The 18,867-nt window shown below is 53.9% G+C and overlaps 1 protein-coding gene across 6 annotated transcripts; it reads right to left on the bottom strand.

The window, feature by feature from the left end:
- Window positions 1-554: 554 nt before the first annotated feature.
- Window positions 555-17,862, bottom strand: CNNM3 (cyclin and CBS domain divalent metal cation transport mediator 3). Of its 6 annotated transcripts, XR_004069373.3 has the most exons (9): window positions 16,606-17,862; window positions 8,953-9,096; window positions 7,173-7,322; window positions 6,250-6,419; window positions 5,955-6,051; window positions 5,450-5,583; window positions 5,016-5,154; window positions 2,066-2,165; window positions 555-1,581 (listed from the first exon to the last, which is right to left on the bottom strand). XR_004069373.3 is itself a non-coding variant. In XM_031007989.3 (8 exons), exons 1-8 carry the CDS (start codon window positions 17,828-17,830, stop codon window positions 2,116-2,118), a joined length of 2,109 nt encoding a protein of 702 aa, XP_030863849.2. In that variant the 5' UTR covers window positions 17,831-17,862; the 3' UTR covers window positions 555-2,115. The 6 variants fall into 6 exon arrangements, 4 of the variants coding, with proteins under 4 accessions (XP_030863849.2, XP_004031501.4, XP_055234527.2 ...); XR_008677086.2 differs by having other exon boundaries at window positions 555-2,165; window positions 3,522-5,154; XM_031007989.3 differs by having other exon boundaries at window positions 555-2,165.
- Window positions 17,863-18,867: the final 1,005 nt, after the last annotated feature.

The following is an 18,867-nucleotide window of genomic DNA, read 5'->3' as shown; positions in this document are numbered from 1 at the left end:
GCCTGGCCAACATGGTGAAACCCCGTCTCTACTAAAAATACAAAAATTAGCCGGGTGTGGTGGTGGGCACCGTAATCCCAGCTACTCAGGGGGCTCAGACAGGAGAATGGCTTGAACCTGGGAGGTGGAGGTTGCAGTGAGCCAAGATCGCACCACTGCACTCCAGCCTGGGTGACAGAGTGAGACTCCATCTCAAATAAACAAACAAAAAACCACTGTTCTCGAGAGAGGATTTTAAAGCATCTGTTTCCAACCCGGGCTTGCTCTCAGAGTTTATTCCTTGAGGACAATTTCTAAGCAAGGATACCACTGTTGTTTTGACCTTCAGTCCCACTTATAAGGGTCCAAATTCCTTTGAGAAAAGTTCCAGAAATCCTCCTCCCTCCCTATCCAATCTATGATCTTATGTCCTTGTGATGCCCCAGTTTCCACACAGCTGAAGAACTACGGAAGGAAAATGTAGTAAATTAGAAGAAAAAGACAAATGCCTTCCTGTTCCCACTTCTCTAAAACCCCACAGCTAGGAACAGAAAAAAAGGAAAAGACTTGAAATGTTCTAGAGATATAACAAAAACGGATTTTTTTTTTAAAGAGGATCCACCTGGTTCATGAACCCTCCCTCACTGCTCTCTGCACATCACAGCCACACAGCACCTGCAGGGAGGCTGTGGCGAGGTGTGGAGCAGGTGCAACAGGCAGCTACTCTCCCGGCGGCCACACAGCGGAGAGAGGATTCGATGCAGCATGACGATCCCTTCCTCCCAGGCATGACCTCTTCTCAGAACACAGGAACTGACAACACTGCGAGTGGCAACTCAGCAGGTGGGCAGAGAAGTAGAAAGGGGCCCTCAGCACCACTAGGCCAGCTCTCAGAATCAGAAGAGCAGCCTCCAGGGAGGGAGCAGGGCTACAGGGACAGCCTACGGGCAGTGGAGCTTCTGGTTTGGCACATGGGAAAGGCTGGCGCGCATGCGCTGAAACATGATACCATCAGGGAAGCCAGAAAGGACACCATGGACAAGGCCATCGATCTGAACCCCCAGCCAAAATGGGTGCTCTCGGCTTGCTCAAAAAGTGCTGCCAGCAGCGCTAGGTTGGCAAATTAAAAGCAAACGAATAGAGGTCACGGCCACACAAAGGCAGTAACTGCACTCACAAGGTGGCTCAGCCCAAAGAGGTCTGAATCTGAATATGCTGCACTGTCCCTGCCTCGGGGGAGAAGGGGAAGGCTGGGCCCTGGGGACTAGAGATGATGGCATTCCTTTCATTCCTTCCTGAGGCGGGCCTGGAGGACTGTGCCCTGGTGACTCCTGTCTCCTAAAGGAGGGCAGGGCCGGCTGAAGGATCCAGGCATTGATGTCTAGTTCTGAGGACACCCAGGACCCGCATCTACAAGGGCCATCTAAAACGTGGCCTGGAGGGGATGGGGGCAGGCGGGCACGAAACTTCTGCTCAGCTCACTCCAGCTCCCCACGTGCTCATCTGTTCCCCAGATCTGGGGCTGCCTAGTGAGCCGTTAAACGCCTGGGTTCCGCCCAGGGCTGCCTTCCACCGGGACGCCGGGCCTGCTGTGGCTGGACCCTACAGGAGACAAGGGAAGGAGAATTAACATCAAAGCTGGTAAAGGATCCTGTCAAAACCAAGTGCCAAATCCTCTGTGGGACAGGAAGGGGCAGCTAAGGCAGGTGCTTCGGGATGCCTTGGGAAGTATCAGAGCAGAAACAGGAGCGACTGGTTAGCAGATGGTCAGCTAACAGATGCCTTCCCTGGGAGATGGGGGAAGCTGGGGCTGAGGATTTCTGGCCCCGAGGGTCCCAGGTCATTATGCTGAACAAGAGGCACCTTCCCGGGACAATACAGCATCCTGTGCTGGAAGGAAGCACCATTTGCCACAGTGGAGGAGTCTCATGACCCCTCCTGTCTTCCAGAAGGATGGAAGGGAGCGCCCACCCCACACCCCTGGAGAAAAATGCCCCCCAGCCTGGGGAGCCGTGGGCTCTGCTCCTCCCTCAGCTGAAGGGCCAGGAAAGGGAAGTGAAGGGGCAGGGAGAGGGAAGATATTTACCTTGCGTGTGCTCTGAAAACAAAAAACGCGCACTAGTCCACAGTCATTTATCAACTGCAGTTTCCAACTGTGCCAAAGAGGGAAAGGTCTACTGGGAAGGCTAAAGAGAGCAGAGAGAGAAAGAAGAGGAGAAGCTATTGAGCAGAAATGGTTGTGCCTCTCGGCTCCGGGCAGCACCATGGAGAGGGCCAGTGCCCCGGGCAGGGGAAGCTGAGGGAGAGCCGGCAGCTGCAGTGCTGGTGCTGCGCTGCCCCACAGCCTGCGGCTCAGGATGGCAGAGAAAGCCAGGAGCACAGCATGGAGGGCTGCACAGTGTGGGGACTGCCTTTCCCTCGGCAATACAGTTCCATGAAGAACTGACGTGGAGGACCTACCCAGGATTTGAAATGGTAGGCCAGGGGTCAGACAACTTTTTCCATAAAGGACCAATATTTTTAGTTTTTGTAGGTCATATAGCCTCTGTCACAGCTACTCAGCTCCACTGCTGTAACTCAAAGGCAGCCATAGCAATCTACAAACAGATGTGTGGGTTCTCATAAAACTTCATTCTCAAAAATAGGCTGCTAGCCAGATGTGGCCCTTGCACCACTATTTGCCAACCTCTGCTGTAGGCAATTTAAAATTATTGTGTCTTCCAAGTCTCAAAAAAGGCACTTCTCTGCTGGGCGTCTAGTGCCAAGATCTCCAGAAACTGGTTCTCATCTGCACGATTTAAGCAGTGCCCCACCAAAATCTCCAGGTGTGCAGCGGCCCTACGCTCCTCTGGACAGTGAAGTGCCAAGCTCACGGGACAAAATGCAGGACAACCCGAGTTCAGGCAAGAAACAGAAAGACAGCAGGCCAGCCTCACTGAAGCAACTGTCAGGTTGTACTTAAGTGAAAATAACCAACATTGTGTCTAGAGAATAATCCATTACAAAGAGGAAATGACCCACAAAGCCACTATCAACTATTCTCTTACAGGACGGCCCAGTGAAGATTATTTAAAAATCTCCGGGTGTGCAGTGATGGGAAGAGCATTATTCTGGGATTAGGTCTGTATCTTCACTACAACACATGCAGTCTGAGTAGCAGCGAGCCAGAAAAAGGCTCACATATGGGAGAACCAAAACTAAAAGGCTCCCATTTTTAAAACACAATACCTTGGCCTCTGAGACCCCAGTGTAATGTGACAATGTGAACTTCTGTAGAAGGGGCACCCCATACAATAAGAAACCATCACAGTGGGTAAGCACAGAAGCCTCAACAACCCTAAAAGGTGCGGCACTAGCTACTCGTCCAGCTACTTTGGAGGCTGAGGCAGGAGGATCACTTGAGCCCAGAGTATGAAGCCAGCCTGGGCACCATGGCAAGACCTTATCTCTTAAAAAAAAGTGCAGCACCATCCTTAGAGAGATCTCTTTAGAAAGAGATGCAACCCATCCCCAGATCCAAGACTTAAGCAGCACAACCTCACCTGCTGCCTTTTTGCCAACACCTGGATCTGGAGCCCACAGGGGCTGAAGCATCCACATGGCCCAGGGTGGGATTTCTGTCCCTTGCACCTGCATGTGACCTCACAATTCAGAAAGGACTATTAGAAAAACATGTTTGTGCTCTCGAGTGTGGGTCTGAGCAGCCACAGTGGCTCCACGGGAGGCCTACAGGAAGCAGGTCAGAGTCCCTGGGTCTTCTCTCTGGCTCTCATTCCTGCCCTGTAGAACAGGCAGAACAGCTAGCACCCCTCTGGCCACGGGGAGCTTAGCAGAGTTAGACATGGAAGCTCCTAGCACAGTGCCTGGCAGAGGAAGCGTTGATAACAGCTTGTCTTCCTCGTGGTGGGGCAGGTGGGGGTGGGAGGAAGCAAGCCTGCAGCTCCCTCCACAGCCTCTCTGGAAGCCCCACCAGCTCTTCCAGGAATCTCAAGTTCAGGCATATCTCTGACCCCAACCTTAGGAACGCAATCAGAATTAAAGTATCTTCTTGAAAAACAAGAACAAGAAACCCTTCACCACTCCTACCCACAGCCTACACTTCAGACTCTTTCACCTCCCTCCTTGCAGTGTGGGGATGGGGTTCCATATCCCACAATCTTTAGTTCCATTTGCAAAATTTCTTCCAACACAATCTTCCTGCTCGCAGTGGAGCACTGGATGGGCCACGCTTAAATATTAGTATGAACTGACCAAACTCTTCACAAATGCCCTTCTAGTGTCTAGGATGGTGTCTGCCAGCCACACACCCTCTAAGCCAGGGCCACTGCTGACTCAAAGTGACCTAAACTTAATCTTAAATGGCCAAAAGAGTGTCTGAACTAAAACTTATTCCCACTTCCCAACAAATCTCTGATTAAGTCAATCCATTCTAAGACGTCCTTGAGAGAAATACCGACTTACTATACTCTACTCTAAATACCAGTTAGTCTATAGTTTGGTGTCATCCATGCTATTAAAGACAGCAAGAAGTTCAAGTTGAATAATGAAGAATTAAACAAAAAAAAAAAAAGCAAGAAGGGGGTTGGGCACAGTGGTTCATGCCTGTAATCCCAGCACTTTGGGAAGGTGAGGCAGGCGAATCATCTGAGGTCAGGAGTTCAAGACCAGCCTGGCCAACATGGTGAAACCCCATCTCTACTAAAAATACAAAAATTGGCCAGGCGTGGTGGTGGGCGCCTGTAATCCCAGCTACTCAGGAGTCTGAGACAGGAGAATTGCTTGAACCCAGGAGCCGGAGGTTGCAGTGAGCCGAGATCACACCATTGTACTCCAGCCTGGGAAACAGAGCAACAGAGTAAGACTCCATCTCAAAAAAAAAAAAAAATATATATATATATATCAAGAAGGGAAAAGGATGGGGAGAAAAGAGAGAAAAAAGACAGAGGGCAGGGGGGCAGCGAAAGTGCAAGTCTGTGTGTGTGAGCTCACGGCCCTCAGGTCCAGACACCACGCACGATGTACCACTCGGCACTCACCTGCCGCTGTGGTGGTCTTCTCACCAAGGAGCCTGGTCTGGCTGCCTGGAATAACCTGCAGGTCGGTGTTCTCAGGGGACTGTGGCAGGTTCTGGGCTCGGGTAGCCAGGAGTGCATTGAGGTACTGCAGCCGCGTAACCTGGAGGATGACAGCGTTACTGGAAGACCCAATTGGTGAAGCGAGACGCAGAAGGTACGCAGGAAAGGTGACACGGTGCCAGAAGAGGACAGAGGCACAACTGTAAGCTAGTTAAGGGCAGAGAAGAGCAACTGAGTCAAGTGTTTTTAAGACCTTGCGTGGAAACTGGGTGCAAAGGTCTGTGTCCCTCAGCATGAGTGGAAGGCTTGTTCGGGCAGTCTCAGACCAGCTGGTCTAGCCCCCGGTGACACAAAGTCGGCTAAAGCCAGCACCCACAAGCAGCCCAGGCAGTCACCTTGATGAGCTGCAGATCAGAGAGCGCCCTCACGGTGTAGTCGGGACAATACGCAGATGAACGCGTGCCGTCACCTGGGTCGGGCTGCAGGTCATGGCGGATGGGCTGGAGCGAGGACACCGGGGACTGGTGAACTATCAAAGGAACAATCAGTGATGGCAGGAGCCATGCTGGCAGCTGGGAGCCCCCTCCCCTGGTGGGGACAACTGTACAGTTTCGAAGACCCACCCCACCAATCACTCTGGAGAGGCGATGTGCATGGGAAGCTGGGAGAGGAGGACAAACACAGCCGGGAGAGGTTTTGCGGGGGTGGAGTGGGCCACAAAGTTGAGCGATGAAGAATGCTGCCCTCCCTCCTGGAAGCCCAGGGGCTACACCACCTTGTGGGGTGGTGGGCTCAGGTGGAAGGAGAGGTGAGGAGGGGCACTGAGAGCCCAAGCGATGATGGGGGACAGGCTCTGCAGCCTCCACCCTGGCCCTCAGCACCAGCAGGGCCGTGGCTTACCCGAGGATGGCACAGTTAGGGCCGACACTCCATAGTACGTGAAGGCCCCATTCTCGAACTTCAGACCCTCTTTCCCGATCTCCACTTCAACCCTGCCCTGGGAGGAGTGGCAAGGAGAGAAACAGATGCGGCCAGATTACCTTTCCCGTCAGAAGACAGCGGAAGGAGAAACCCACCACCTCAACTGTTTGGGGCGGGAGGGTGCATATCCGCATGCCCCTGCTCCCCTCTTCTCCTAGACCCTTCCCTGGCCTGAGGAAGCAGGAGGGACTCCAGGCCTGGGACCCACAGCTACCTGCAGGATGAGAATGAAGTAATCCACCGGCTGGCTGCGCTGGTACAGGTAGTGGTGTGTGGCCAGACGGTTGCTCTCGTCAAACCTCACTTCCTGGTTGACACTGGGATGCTTCAACAGGTGCAGCAGGACCTTCTCAGAGATGCGCAGCGGGCTGAATACATCCACTTCTGCACGTGGTGGAAAAAAGGGACAGTGTCCACTGGGGCCTAGTGGCCGGTGGAACCACACCCAACACTGTAGGCAATTTAAAGTGATTGTGCCCACCAGGGCTCTCCCGGGTGGCCTGTGAGCAGCTGCCCCTAACACCTCAACACAAGAGAACTAGGCAGGGGCCAGGTGCGGTGGCTCACGCCTGTAATCCCAACACTTTCGGAGGCTGAGGCAGGTGGATCACCTGCAGTCAGGAGTTCGAGACCAGCCTGGCCAATATGGCAAAACCCTGCCTCTACTAAAATACAAAAATTAGCTAGGCATGGTGATACACGCCTGTAATCCCAGCTACTTGGGAGGCTGAGGCAGGAGAATCGCTTGAACCCAGGAGGCGGAGGTTGCAGTGAGCCAACATCGTGCCACTGCACTCCAGCCTGGGTGACAGAGCGAGACCCTATCTTAAAAAAAAAAAAAAAAAAAAAAAAAAAAAGAACTGGGCAGGGCACCCCACATCCGCCCAGCTGAGAGCTGAGGCCCCCTGGCTGTGGTGCACCAGGCGTGGCACTGGCCTGGCCCTGCTCTTGGTCATCTGGCAGAGAGGTGTCTCTCCCATGACCCAAGATGCTGGCAGGGCTGCAGAGAACACAGAAGTCCTCAAGACGCACCCGCCTGCTAGGAGTGGGGAGCAGAGTCAGTGTCGGCCCTGGGCGGCCTCCTGACCCACAGAACGGTGAGGAGAGCAGGGGGCATGGACCACCCTCCCACCTCACCTCGGGACAGGAAGCGCTGGGTGGCCAAGAGCAGCTGAGGCGAGATTTTTACTTTATATTCATCATCAGACACCTTGAACAAGGAGAACTCCTCCTTCCGCTTCAGAGGGGCCATCAGAGAAGCAGGCTTCCTCTTCACCACGGTGTCTCCTAAGATGGAAGAAGAGGGCGCGCTCAGGCATCAGCCACCTGTCAGTCAACACGACCACACTAAGGGGCCGCGTCGCCTGCTCCTTCCTCCTGAGGCCAGGGGGTCCTCGATGGAGCAGCATCAGAACGCCAGGGACATGTCCTCAGCACCGCTCCCTCCACGGGGCCTGCTCCCACCCCAACCACACAGAGAGAGGGGTGACTATCTGCCTTGGAGCTGGCTGAAGAGAATGCTGATATGATAACAAAGCAGCTTGTATAAAATAACAAGCATCCCTGATAGGTCACTGGATATAGACTAAAAACTTTTTTAAATTTAGGCCAGATGTAGTGATTCACACCTGTAACCCCAGCACTTTAGGAGGCTGAAGCGGGAGGATCACTTAAGGCCAGAAGTTCAACACCAGCCTAGGCAACATAGAGAGACCGTGTCTTTACAAAAAAATAAAATAATTAGACGGGTGTGGTGGCATGCGCCTGTAGTCCCAACTGCTCAGGAGGCTGAGGTGGGAGGAACACTTGAGTCTGGGAAGTTGAGGCTGCAGTAAGCCATGAATGCGCCACTGTACTCCAGCCTGGATGACAGAGCAACACCGTCTCAAAATAAAAAAAAAATTAAAAAATAATAACAGCCTCTCTGGCCACTGAAAAACTTCTCACTATAAAGCATGTATTCAAGGATTACCAATGCAAATGGGCAGCAATTAACCTGGAGACCCCAAGCCTATGGCAGTCTCAAGAACGGAACTAGAGATGCTATGTTTGAAAATCGACGCATGATTAAAGTGATACTTCTGGAAGCATGCAGGGAAGGCAGCCCGGCCATGACGCACAGACTCTGTACAGCCCTGCAGACCTCAGCCACCATGCTAACAGGCGGACACTTTTACCATGCAATCAAGGGCCCGGGATCAGCTGCTTTGGGAAGACTTATTTCCACCCCCTCCCAGTCTCTCAGGCTGGAGCGCAGTGGCGTGATCTCAACTCACTGCAACCTCTGCCTCCTAGGTTCAAGCGATTCTTCTGCCTCGGCCTCCTGAGTATGTGAGACTACAGGCACGCACCACCACGCCCAGCTAATGTTTGTATTTTTAGCAGAGATGGAGTTTCACCATATTGGCCAGGCTGGTCTCGAACTCCCGATCTCGTGATCTGCCTGCCTGGGCCTCCCAAAGAGCTGGGATTACAGGCGTGAGCCACTGCGCCCAGCCAGGAAGACTTTCTTCATGGCAAACAGTGGGTTCTTTCAGGGGACATTTCTGTAATGTACAAAAGAACCTGCAAAAACAAAAGCACCTAGGGAGACAGAAGACTGGGAAAGGCCCATAAAGGGCAGAGCTCTCTCAGTAATGGAGGAAACTAATAGGACTGCTGCTAATGGAGCCTCAGGTGAGCCCTGGGATTGCAAGGCCACCGCTGGCACAGGCAACCATGCTTGTGTGGAGGTGCAGGCGTGAGCCCTCCTGCAAGGGGGCTCTCTGCCAGCGCCCATGCAGGGCTCAGAAGGGGGCCTGGCTGTGGATCTTGCTGGGTTCCAGCAGCACAGAGGCCCACTGGCCTCTGACGCAACATACGCCTGGGGAAGTGTGCGGGCCCAGCGGAGACAGAACTGCCAAGAGTCTGGACTCACGGTAGTCTTCAGACTCATCCAGGATCTCGGACCTGATGATCTCCTCGATCACGTCCTCCAGGGTGACCAGGCCCAGGACCTCGTAGAAGGGGTCGCCTTCACCCTCGTTGTTCACCTTCTGCACGATGGCCAGGTGGGACTTCCCTGTGGGGGGAGGACACTCATGGAACAGCTTGCTGGGCGCCCCCCAGTTTGATTCATCTCCCCTGGTATAGGCCCACCAAAAGGACATGGCTAATGTTCATGTTCCTACAACGTGCCAGGCACAGAGCCACACTCTTTTCTAGGTTTTTACTTAAGACTCCCAGCATGATTATGAGAACTGGCCTTATTTTCACACAGGTTGAAAATGAAGCACTGGGCTCATGCCCATCTGCACAAGGCCCCCCAGGCAGAGCTGGCAGAGCTGGGATCCAGCTCCAGGTCTGTGCACCTCCATGACATGGATGCAATTTAGACAAGGATGCATCCAGTGGAGAACACAAATGCCTCACACATCAGCCAGCCTGCACATGCAGGCTAACAAGGGCACTGACTCTGGAACACAGGCTCTCCTGCAACAGTCCACACGGGGCAGCTGAGTGGGGCCACCCAGCCTGACTGTCCTTGGGAGGTTTTCCTAAGTCTTTTTATTCTTAAAGTAAATATATATGCTGTCCATCCTACATAAATGTGCATGGCTTCTTGTCCTTCTTTATGATAGAAATTAGAAAGAGATAGACAGACAGACAGACAGATAGACTGTGTGTATGTGTGTGTGTCTGCGTATCTTTTGGTTTTCCTAATTCTTAAAGCTGCCCATTAGGGGCTGTCAACTAGGGGATGAGAAGAGTGGTAGCTGGCCACTCGGGAGCCAAGCTGTGCAGGGAGGAGGAGCACCAGGCTGAGATTTTCCACATTACCCTATATGTCTTTCTCAGGTTAGCTTCCTATTTGGTTTGTTTGCTTAGTGAGGGAATGTAAGCTTGGAAAAAAGCCCAAGTCTCAGAGTGCTGGGGAATGCTGGGGAGGCTTCAGGAATTTACTAAGTGTCAGATAAGTGCTTTTCATCCACACTACTTTAGACCCATCTGAAAAAAACAGAATGCAAGCCACCTAAGTAATTTAAAATCTGAATAGCTGCATTAAAAAAGTCAAAAGAAACACATAAAATTAAGTTTAATAATATATTGTAAGTAACCCAATATAGTCAAAATAGCATTTCAATACGTAATCAATACAAAAAATAGTCACAGACATTTTGTCTATGTTGCACTCTCTGAATCTGGTGTGTTTTACGCTCACAGCACATCTCAACTCAGACTCCACCTTTAGGTAGCACAGCCCCAGGTGGAGGGGGCTGCCGGCCTGGGCGGCACAGGTCCAGGACAGGGGGATGGGAGCAACTCATTCAACAAGGCCCTCGTTTGTCACTAGTGGAAACGCTGAGGGGTAACTGGCCTGGACCTGCCTGTGAGGGGGTACCTGCTTCAAGACTCTTCTGGGAAATCAAACAGTCAAGTTTGTGTTGTTGTGTGGATCATACTTTACATCCCGTGGGCTTGATTAAATAAAGCACAGTTCTCCAGGATGCTTGCATTGCCCTGGACAAAAAGCTGGAAATGGCCACATGAATCGTCTCCCCGCTTTCCAGGAGGAAGGCTAGGGCCCCTGGAGATTGCCACTCAGCCCTGCTGAACTGCGTTTCTAGACACCTTCTAACACTCAGTGCTTGTGCTGGGTGCCGTCTCTACATGGGCCACGGCTGCCCCACCAGAGTACAAACCTGTCAGGCCAGGCCAGGAAGGCCAAGCGTGACATGAGGTTTTGGTTACTGTCTTGGATTCCAGCACCAAAGCCCAGGATCTAAATGGCCACCTCGGCGCAGAGAGGCCTCATCTTGGCTCCCTTCTCCCAGGAAGCCAGCCCCTTTGGCAGGTTTCCTACAGAAAGGGACTCACTCCTTTGCTTTCAAACTTCTCTAGAACAAGGCACACAGTTCTCCATGGCCTGCCACACTGGGATGATTCTATCACGAACAGAAGAAAGCAGGCCCTGGAAGATCCCCTGGAACAGTGGTCGTGTGACTGAATCCCAAGAAGAATGTCTGAGGGGTCTAGATGGCAGCCAAAGATGACAGCAGAGGGACAGAGCAAGAGCAGCTGCAGGGACTCAAGGTCACCTCTCATCTGCTGAGCCACCAGAGTGGAACCACTCACGCTGATGCCTGCCCACAGGCCAGCTCCACGGAGCCACGAGCAGCTCACAGTGTGTCTTGCCAACGTCAAGCAGAAAGCCCTGGAAAAGCTTCAAGTTTAATTTTAGTTAGCAGGCTCCAGGGTACCCCAATTATTTGAATGCCAAAGTACCCTTTCATAATGCCCAATTTCTATGATGTTAATAACAGTTGGAATACCTTCTCTCTTCTGTTTTCTAAAGCACCTCAGTGAATGAATGACTACTGTGAGAAAGACAAAAGTAGTGTGCTGACGCTCCTCACTGCTGTTGGAGCTGGTCAGACTCTTTTCCGCATCACGGCAATCATCTGGATCCCAGCAGACAGGAAACCAGAGCTGGGTTCCTTTAAAGCAGAGACTGCGGCCAGGCACAGTGGCGAACACCTGTAATCCCATCTCTTTGGAAAGCTGAGCTGGGAGGATCGCTTGAGGCCAGGAGTTTGAGACCAGCCTGGGCAACATAGGGAGACCCCAATCTCTACATAAAATTAAAACTTAGCTGGGCATGGTGGTGTTCACCTGTGGCCCCAGCTTACTCAGGAGGCTGAAGTGGAAGGATCACTTGAGCCCAGGAGGTAGAGGCTACAGTGAGCCACGATCACATCACTGCACTCCAACCCAGGTGACAGAGCAAGACTCTGTCTCAAAAATAATAATGTTCTTGGCCAGGCACAGTGGCTCACACCTGTAATCCCAGCACTTTGGGAGGCCGAGACGGGCGGATCATAAAGTCAAGAGATCGAAACTATCCTGGCCAACATTGTGAAACTCCGTCTCTCCTAAAAACATAAAAAAGTTAGCTGGGCATGATGGTGCACACCTGTAGTCCCAGCTACTCAGGAGGCTGAGGCAGGAGAATCACTTGAACCCGGGAGGCAGAGGTTGCAGTGAGCCGAGATTGTGCCACTGCACTCCAGCCTGGCAAGACAGCAAGACTCCATCTCAAAAAAAAAATAATAATAATAATAATGTTCTTTTGTACATTAAGGTCCCTGACTTAACAATGGTTCAAATTACAATTTTTCAAATTTGATGGTTCAAAAGCAATATGCATTCAGTAGAAACCATACTTCAAACACATATAACCATTCTGTTTTCACTTTCAGTACAGCAGTCAATAAATTACATGAGATATTCAACACTTTATTTTAAAATAGTTTTGTGTTAGATGACTTTGCCCAACTGCAGGCTAAAGTAGGTGTTCTGAGCATGTTTAAGGTGGGCCAGGCTGAACTATTTGGTTTGGTAGGTTAGATGTATCAAACACATTTTTGACTTAAGGTATTTTCAACTTACAATGGGTTTATCAGGACATAACTCCATTTGTAAGTCAAGGAGCAGCTGTCCAAGTTATTTATTACGGCTCCAAAGCACTCACTCTTCCTGGTGACGTCTGCACAAAATAATCAGCACGTCATCTCAAGTTGGCACTGATTAAGGGGCGCCTTGCTGGGGAGGTTACCTCGCCCCCAGACTACAAAGTTCCCTAGCAGACACAGCAAAAGAAACAAGACCCGGAATGAAAGCTGCCAAGATGGCAGGGACTCCAGCTCCACGAAATTCAGAGGCTCATTAGCTTGGCAGAGAGATGGAAAGGGAATCGATTTTTAAAACCTCACACACCACAAAGACTGCAATATGCCCTTTGTTCCTAAGTGGAGGAATGCTTAAGAAGGTTAGGAAGGACAAAAAGGACTTTAACACGGAAAAAATAAAGATATTTGCCAAAGGACTGCACTGAACTAGAGAAGCAGAGAAAAAAGCTCCGGGATGTCACCAGAAAGACATGGCCAGTCTGCCCACGAATGGCCCTCACTCACCACAGGAGCGGGGAAGTCAAGGGGGATTAAAGAGCTCCCCATTTAACCTCCAGGTTCCAAAAACCTCCCCCACTGTCTTCCAAGGGGATCCTTTTCAGCATGTTGTCAGGCAGCTTTTAGAAAGGTCTGTTTCAAGCAGAGGCACTCAACCCCAAATCCTCCTGCATCGGGCTGCTTGTGACCTGCCTGGAGGCCACCCAGCCCAGAACAGGAGCAGCCTGGACCCTGGCCTCTCTAATTTCCTTCCTAGCTACATTTCAACCTGCATTTCAATCTGAACCTACTGGACTTGCCCATCTTAAAACCAAACAGCAGAAGGCCTCCTCCCCTGTCCCACATCCTCTGCCAGTCACTTCTCTCTGCAGCCACGCTCTGTGGAGGGCTGTCTACATTGGTTCTCGTACCTTTCCACACCTCATTCATTCCCCAAATGGCTCCCTTGCCGTGGCATCAAATCTGCTCTTGCAAAGGTCAACGGCATCCTGTTTGCTGGCCTCCTCTCCTGTCACTCACCTTCCCTGGGAAAGTGGTCTCTTCCCTTAGCTTCCAGGACATTCCGCTCTCGGGGACTCCTCCTTCCTTGGTCTTGCCTCCTCCTGGCCAGCTTCTCCTGGGCTTCCCTTACCCCTGACACACCTGTGCTCCTAGGAGGCTGAGGCTCTCTGCCTCCCTCCCATGACTTGAGAGACACTCCTATTCTGCCTCCCACTTGCATTTCACATCAACAGCCTGCTAGGAGTTTGCCTCTTGGGACACTGCACAGACACAAATTCAATGGCCAAAACCTGCTCCCCACGCCCGGCCCTTAGTGAAGGTGCACCGCCACCACACAGCCAGAAATCTGGGCCTCATCCTCAGCTGCTCCTCCTTGTTGCACAGCCCCGCTGCCAGATACCAATCTTCCCAATTCCACCTCTGCTGCCCTCTTGGGGCTCCTCTCCAGGCCTGCCATGCACCTTGTTCAGGTTATCATCCCCTCTCACCTGGATCCCTCACACCGCTGGTCTCCCTGCGCTGGTGTCCACAATTGTTACTGATCTGTAAAAATAACTGATGCTGCTGCTTGATGCTCATGGCCCTGGTGATCAAGTACAAGTTCCTTACACAGCACACAAGCCCCCCCCCGCCAGGGGACATCCTGCCTCTGCGCTCCTTCCCAACGAACATGAACATTTTTTATTCTTCCCCAAGTGGAATCCCCAACCACCCTGGACCAAGCTCATCCATCGCATCTGAAAGACAAGACCATGGCAGCGAAGACCCTGACACTGGCAGTTTGGAAAATGAAAGACCACTTTCACCAACCTCATCCTGAGCATCATGACCAACTACAGAAGTTGCCTTTAGTTCTGAACAGGACAACCCTTCCATCTCCGCTGCTCCAAATCTCTGCTTGGTGACTGCTCAACTGTTGAAAGCAACAGCCAGCTGAAGCCAGACACCAGAGTGAGCTTTTTCTTAAAGAATCTAGAAACGTGAGTGCTTTCAACACCAAAAGGACAGCTACAGTCTTCCACTTTTTCCCTAAAAAAAAGGAAGTCTGGTGACCTGCCTAGAAGAACGGAAATCTGCAATTCCAGATTCACCCCTTGCTCCTGCATAGGCAAAAAGCTCACCTACTAGCAGAGCCTGTCCCAGAGTAAGAACCACCTGCTAACGCCAAGCACACAGCATATGCACGCCAGGCACTGGCCAAAGTGCTTGATGAGTCTCCCCCCGCAGGTCTGTTTACCCACTCTTATCACTAACAGCAGAGGACTTTGCGCCACAAGAGGCTGAGCAGCCTTCAGGGCCTGGGGGCAGGCAAGGGCAGGATGGAACCTACTCCGCTGATTCCAGGGTTGCAATGTTGGCCACCACACCAGGAGAACCACCCCTGCCTCAGGGGCTCCGGCAGCCCAGATGGAGTACTTACCACCGCGAGGCTCTGTCTGGACCCAAACCCAGGCTCCCTCCCCAGGGCAGGGTGGCATGGCCATGTTCTAGGGACACAGCCAGGAGCACCCAAGAGTCTAAAAGAATAGAGCTGCCCACCCAAGCCTCCCACCCATTCCTGAGCTACAGCAGTAACAGTAACTTAGCACCCAGGCCTCCTGCAAGGAATGAGGGACGAGATTACACAGAAAGTGCCCATCAGCTCCTGGCACACGGCAGTGCTCAGTCAGGAGTAGCGGTCATTATCACAAAGCCTGGCTTCCTGCAACGACAGGCCAGGGGCTCTCAACAGACGGTGCCAGAAACATCCTGCCACAAATACCAGGGGGCTTTGCCACTACTTGGCCTTACAGCTGGCAGCCTTTAGGGTCAAGCCCATCCAACACCCTGGGGTGCTCCCACCCTAACCCTACAGGAGTGCAGGTGTGAGAAGCATGGCTGTTGACCAAGGTCTGAGCACCAAATTCTGGGGAGCACCACTAAGGATGATGTTGGAGAGGACTGCAGAAGAAACCACACCTTCACATCCGGAGGGTACTGGTTTTACCTTCAACCTCCGAACTGCTCAGCTAAAACAGTGAAGGGAGGGATGAAAATGTGGAGTTAAGGGAGAACTTGAGACCTTAGGGTTAAAAAAGAAGAGGTGAGGCTGGGCGCGGTGGCTCACGCCTGTAATCCCAACACTTTGGGAGGCCAAGGTGGGAGGATCACTTGAGGTCAGGAGTTCGAGACCAGGCTGGGCAAAATAGTGAGACCCTGTCTCTACATAAAATTTTAAAAAACAGGAGATTAAAAATCAAAAAAGGCCGGGCACAGTGGCTCACGCCTGCAATCACAGCACTTTGGGAGGGCGAGGCAAGTGGATCACCTGGTCAGGAGTTCAAGACCAGCTTGGTCAACGTGGTGAAACCCCATCTTTACTAAAAATACAAAAATTAGCCCGGAATGGTGGGGTGCATCTGTAGTCCCACCTACTCGAAGGCTGAGGCAGGAGAACTGCTTGAACCTGGGAGGCGAAGGTTGCAGTGATAAGAGATCGGCCACTGCACTCCAGCCTGCGCGACAGAGCCGGGAGAAAGGGAGACTAAGTCAGCATAAATGGAGTTACTTTTGCTGAAAGCGAAGTGTTAAGTTTCCCTGGCTTTACCGCAGATAAGGGATTGACACCTAAATACCCTTATCTGCAGTAACGCCAGGGACCTTAAGAATGCTCTGAAGGAAACAATACAGGTCCAGTCAATTTGATATTACATGTGTGCACACAACAATATCCCAGATACCTGGACACTACCATCTTTTCTATGTTCTTCTAGTTTCTATCCAAAAATTTGGACCTGCTACAAAGTCAAGCACACAGAAACACTCTGGGAGAGGGAAAGAGCTGGGGGATTAGAGGACAAGCGGACATACCCCTCCCTGCAAATGGGGGGGTGGCTATCCTGACGCGGGGGTTAAAGTGTTCGCTGTCTAAAGGATTCCTCCCACTCTGATCGATGGCCTTTAAGTATTTCAAAAGGTCATTCCAAGCTGCAAGGCCAATACCGTCTTGAAAAGAGACCTTAGAGGTCTTACTGCTCTCCACGGGGGTGGGACCCTTTCCTGAAGGCTTCCATAACTCTCCACCCCTTTTCAGGGAGAGGGCACTCGCACGGGCGTCCCCTGCACCATGCCCGGGCCGTTACCTCGCTTGAACTCCTCCAGGACAGCGTCCAGCTTGGTGTCGTTGAAGACGAAGTGGAGCGGATGGTTGTAGAAACGAGTGATGGTGCTGAGCGGCGTGCAGTCTTCGGGATCCACGAAGGCCAAGTCCTTGAGGTAGAGCATGTCCACGATGTTGGAGCGCTCCTCCTCGTACACCGGGATGCGCGTGTGGCCGCTCTGCATGATGCTGGCCAGGACGCCGAAGTCCAGCACGGTGCTGGCGTCCAGCATGAAGCAGTCTTCGAGCGGCGTGAGCACGTCCTCCACGGTCCGGCAGCGCAGCACGCCCTTGCTGAGATCGCTGTAGGGGTCGCCGCCGCCGCGCGCCAGCTCCAGCACCCGCTCCCGCAGCCGCCCGGGCCGCGCCGCCAGCTCCAGCAGCTGCCCCACGGGCAGCGCGACGGGCAGAGTGAGCAGGACGGCCAGGCGGCTGAGGCCGAGCGCTCGCGGCGCCAGCGCCAGCGTCCAGCGCCCGCTCACGGCGGCCGGCACCACCTCTCCCACCAGGAACACGAGCCCCGCGCTGCCCAACACGGCGGGCACCGCACGCTGGCCGGCCGCGCGGTACAGCAGCACCGCCAGCGCCGCCTGCGCCAGGCTGGCCAGCAGCAGCAGCGCGCCCAAAGCGCAGCCGGCCCAGCGCCGCGCGGGCTCCAAACGCCGCGCCGCCGCACGCTCCGCCTCCGAGCCGCTCTCGCGCAGCACCTGCACCTCGGCAGGCGCCAGCGCCAGCGCGCTCAGCTGCAGGCCTCGCGCCAGCGCTGCCAGCGCCAGCAGCCCGGCCGCCCCCAGGCCCAGAGCCCAGGGCGGCGCCGCCTCCTCGGCCGCCCCGCCACCCGGCTCCACGCGCACCGCCAGCAGCGCCGAGTGCGGGCGCACGGCCTCGGCCCGCAGGCGCAAGCGCAGCAGCGCGCGCCACTCGCCCGCGGGGGCCGCCGCCTCCTCCCGGCAGCCCGCCCCCTCCGGGGCCACCCAGGACCAAGAGCTGTTGGCGAAGCCCGGGCCGAAGAGGCGCAGGAGGAAGGTGGCGTCCGGCGTGTCCCGTGCCGCCCCTCCGCGTACCCAACCCGCTCCCGCCGCTCCATCCTCCTCCAGGCAGAAGCCCAGCACTCGCGGGCCCGGCGCGGCCTCCCCTGCGGCGTTGCCCAGGCAGAGCGCGGCGAACAACCAGCCTAACCGACCCACCGCAGCTACCGCCGCCGCCATCGCCTGCTGCCCCCTCTCGGCCTCTCGCGCAGCCTACCCCGCTCGCCCCGCGCCTCCCCGGGCCAATCGTTACGGCTCTTCGCGCCTCCTCGGCCAATAGGCGGTGGGCGGGGGCGGGCCCCAGGGTCGGACTAGGCTGCGCCGGGGAGTAAACAAGCGGCGGCCAGGGGCGGGCCGGGGGCGTGGGGTTCCCGGCCCCGCTGGGTCTGCTGCGGCTCCGGATGCGCGGGGTGGCAGTGGCCGGGAGGACGCGGGGCGGCGGGCAGGGCCTCCCAAGCCCGGCTGTCCTCGGCCCGTGCGCGGCGCCCGGAGTCCCACTCCTCCCGATGCTGTCCCCCGCGCCCGGAGGCCGGGCCAATTCTCTGGGAAGTTCCCGGCTTGGGAGCGGAGCGGCCGGTCGGAAGAACCTCGGGTGCTGGCGCGCCTGAAGTTGCAGACCAGACTTAAATGTGCGAGACATGTGCCTTTTTCTTAGGAAAGGCCCCAGGTACCAGAAAGGTTTTCAGCGCGCCGACCTACGGGGCTAAGAGGGCTGAAATAAGAACCAGTGACTGAGCGCCCGGAGGTTTAAGGTTTATGGAGGATGTTCATCGCGCCGTACCGTACTAGAGGTTTGGGGACGTGGGACACAGCCCCTGCGTTCCCGCCGCGGACCCCGTGATAAATACACAGACACACAAAATCACTACCGCCTTGAATCTGGACAGCTACCTCAGGTGGTTAATATCTAACAGGAGCAGAGTGGAGTTCAGAAAGACTCAGCATGGGTGCTGGGTTCCAGCGCGACCAGCCTGATACCTAGGTCAGCATCTCAGCCACACAAGCAGGCGGCAGTTCTGTCAGGAATTACTACATCTGGTGATTCCACTTCTCATAGCTCACCGCTGGGAGAATAATTCCTCAGGATTAACAAGATCTATTCCAGAGGATGCTCACTGCTGAAGCGATTTTAGAAGACAGTGTGGTCTGTTGACAGTATGGAATATTCTTTACCCATCAGATATGATCTGTATGTGATTGGAAGGAAATAGACCAAC

The sequence above is a fragment of the Gorilla gorilla genome, chromosome 12 (genome assembly GCF_029281585.2).
Source record: "Gorilla gorilla gorilla isolate KB3781 chromosome 12, NHGRI_mGorGor1-v2.1_pri, whole genome shotgun sequence".
NCBI classification, from domain to species: Eukaryota; Metazoa; Chordata; class Mammalia; order Primates; family Hominidae; genus Gorilla; species Gorilla gorilla.
Note: the sequence above shows the minus strand (reverse complement) of the source record. Positions and strands in the feature narration are given on the sequence as shown.

Coding starts and splice junctions, on each gene's coding strand:
- CNNM3 (XM_055378552.2), bottom strand. CDS start 17,830: ATGGCGGCGGCGGTAGCTGCGGTGGGTCGGTTAGGCTGGTTGTTCGCC. Junction 5,584..5,954: donor CCTAACTGTGCCATCCTCGG/GTAAGCCACGGC, acceptor TTCCTTTGATAG/TTCACCAGTCCCCGGTGTCC. Junction 5,155..5,449: donor CTGATCTGCAGCTCATCAAG/GTGACTGCCTGG, acceptor GTCATCCTCCAG/GTTACGCGGCTGCAGTACCT.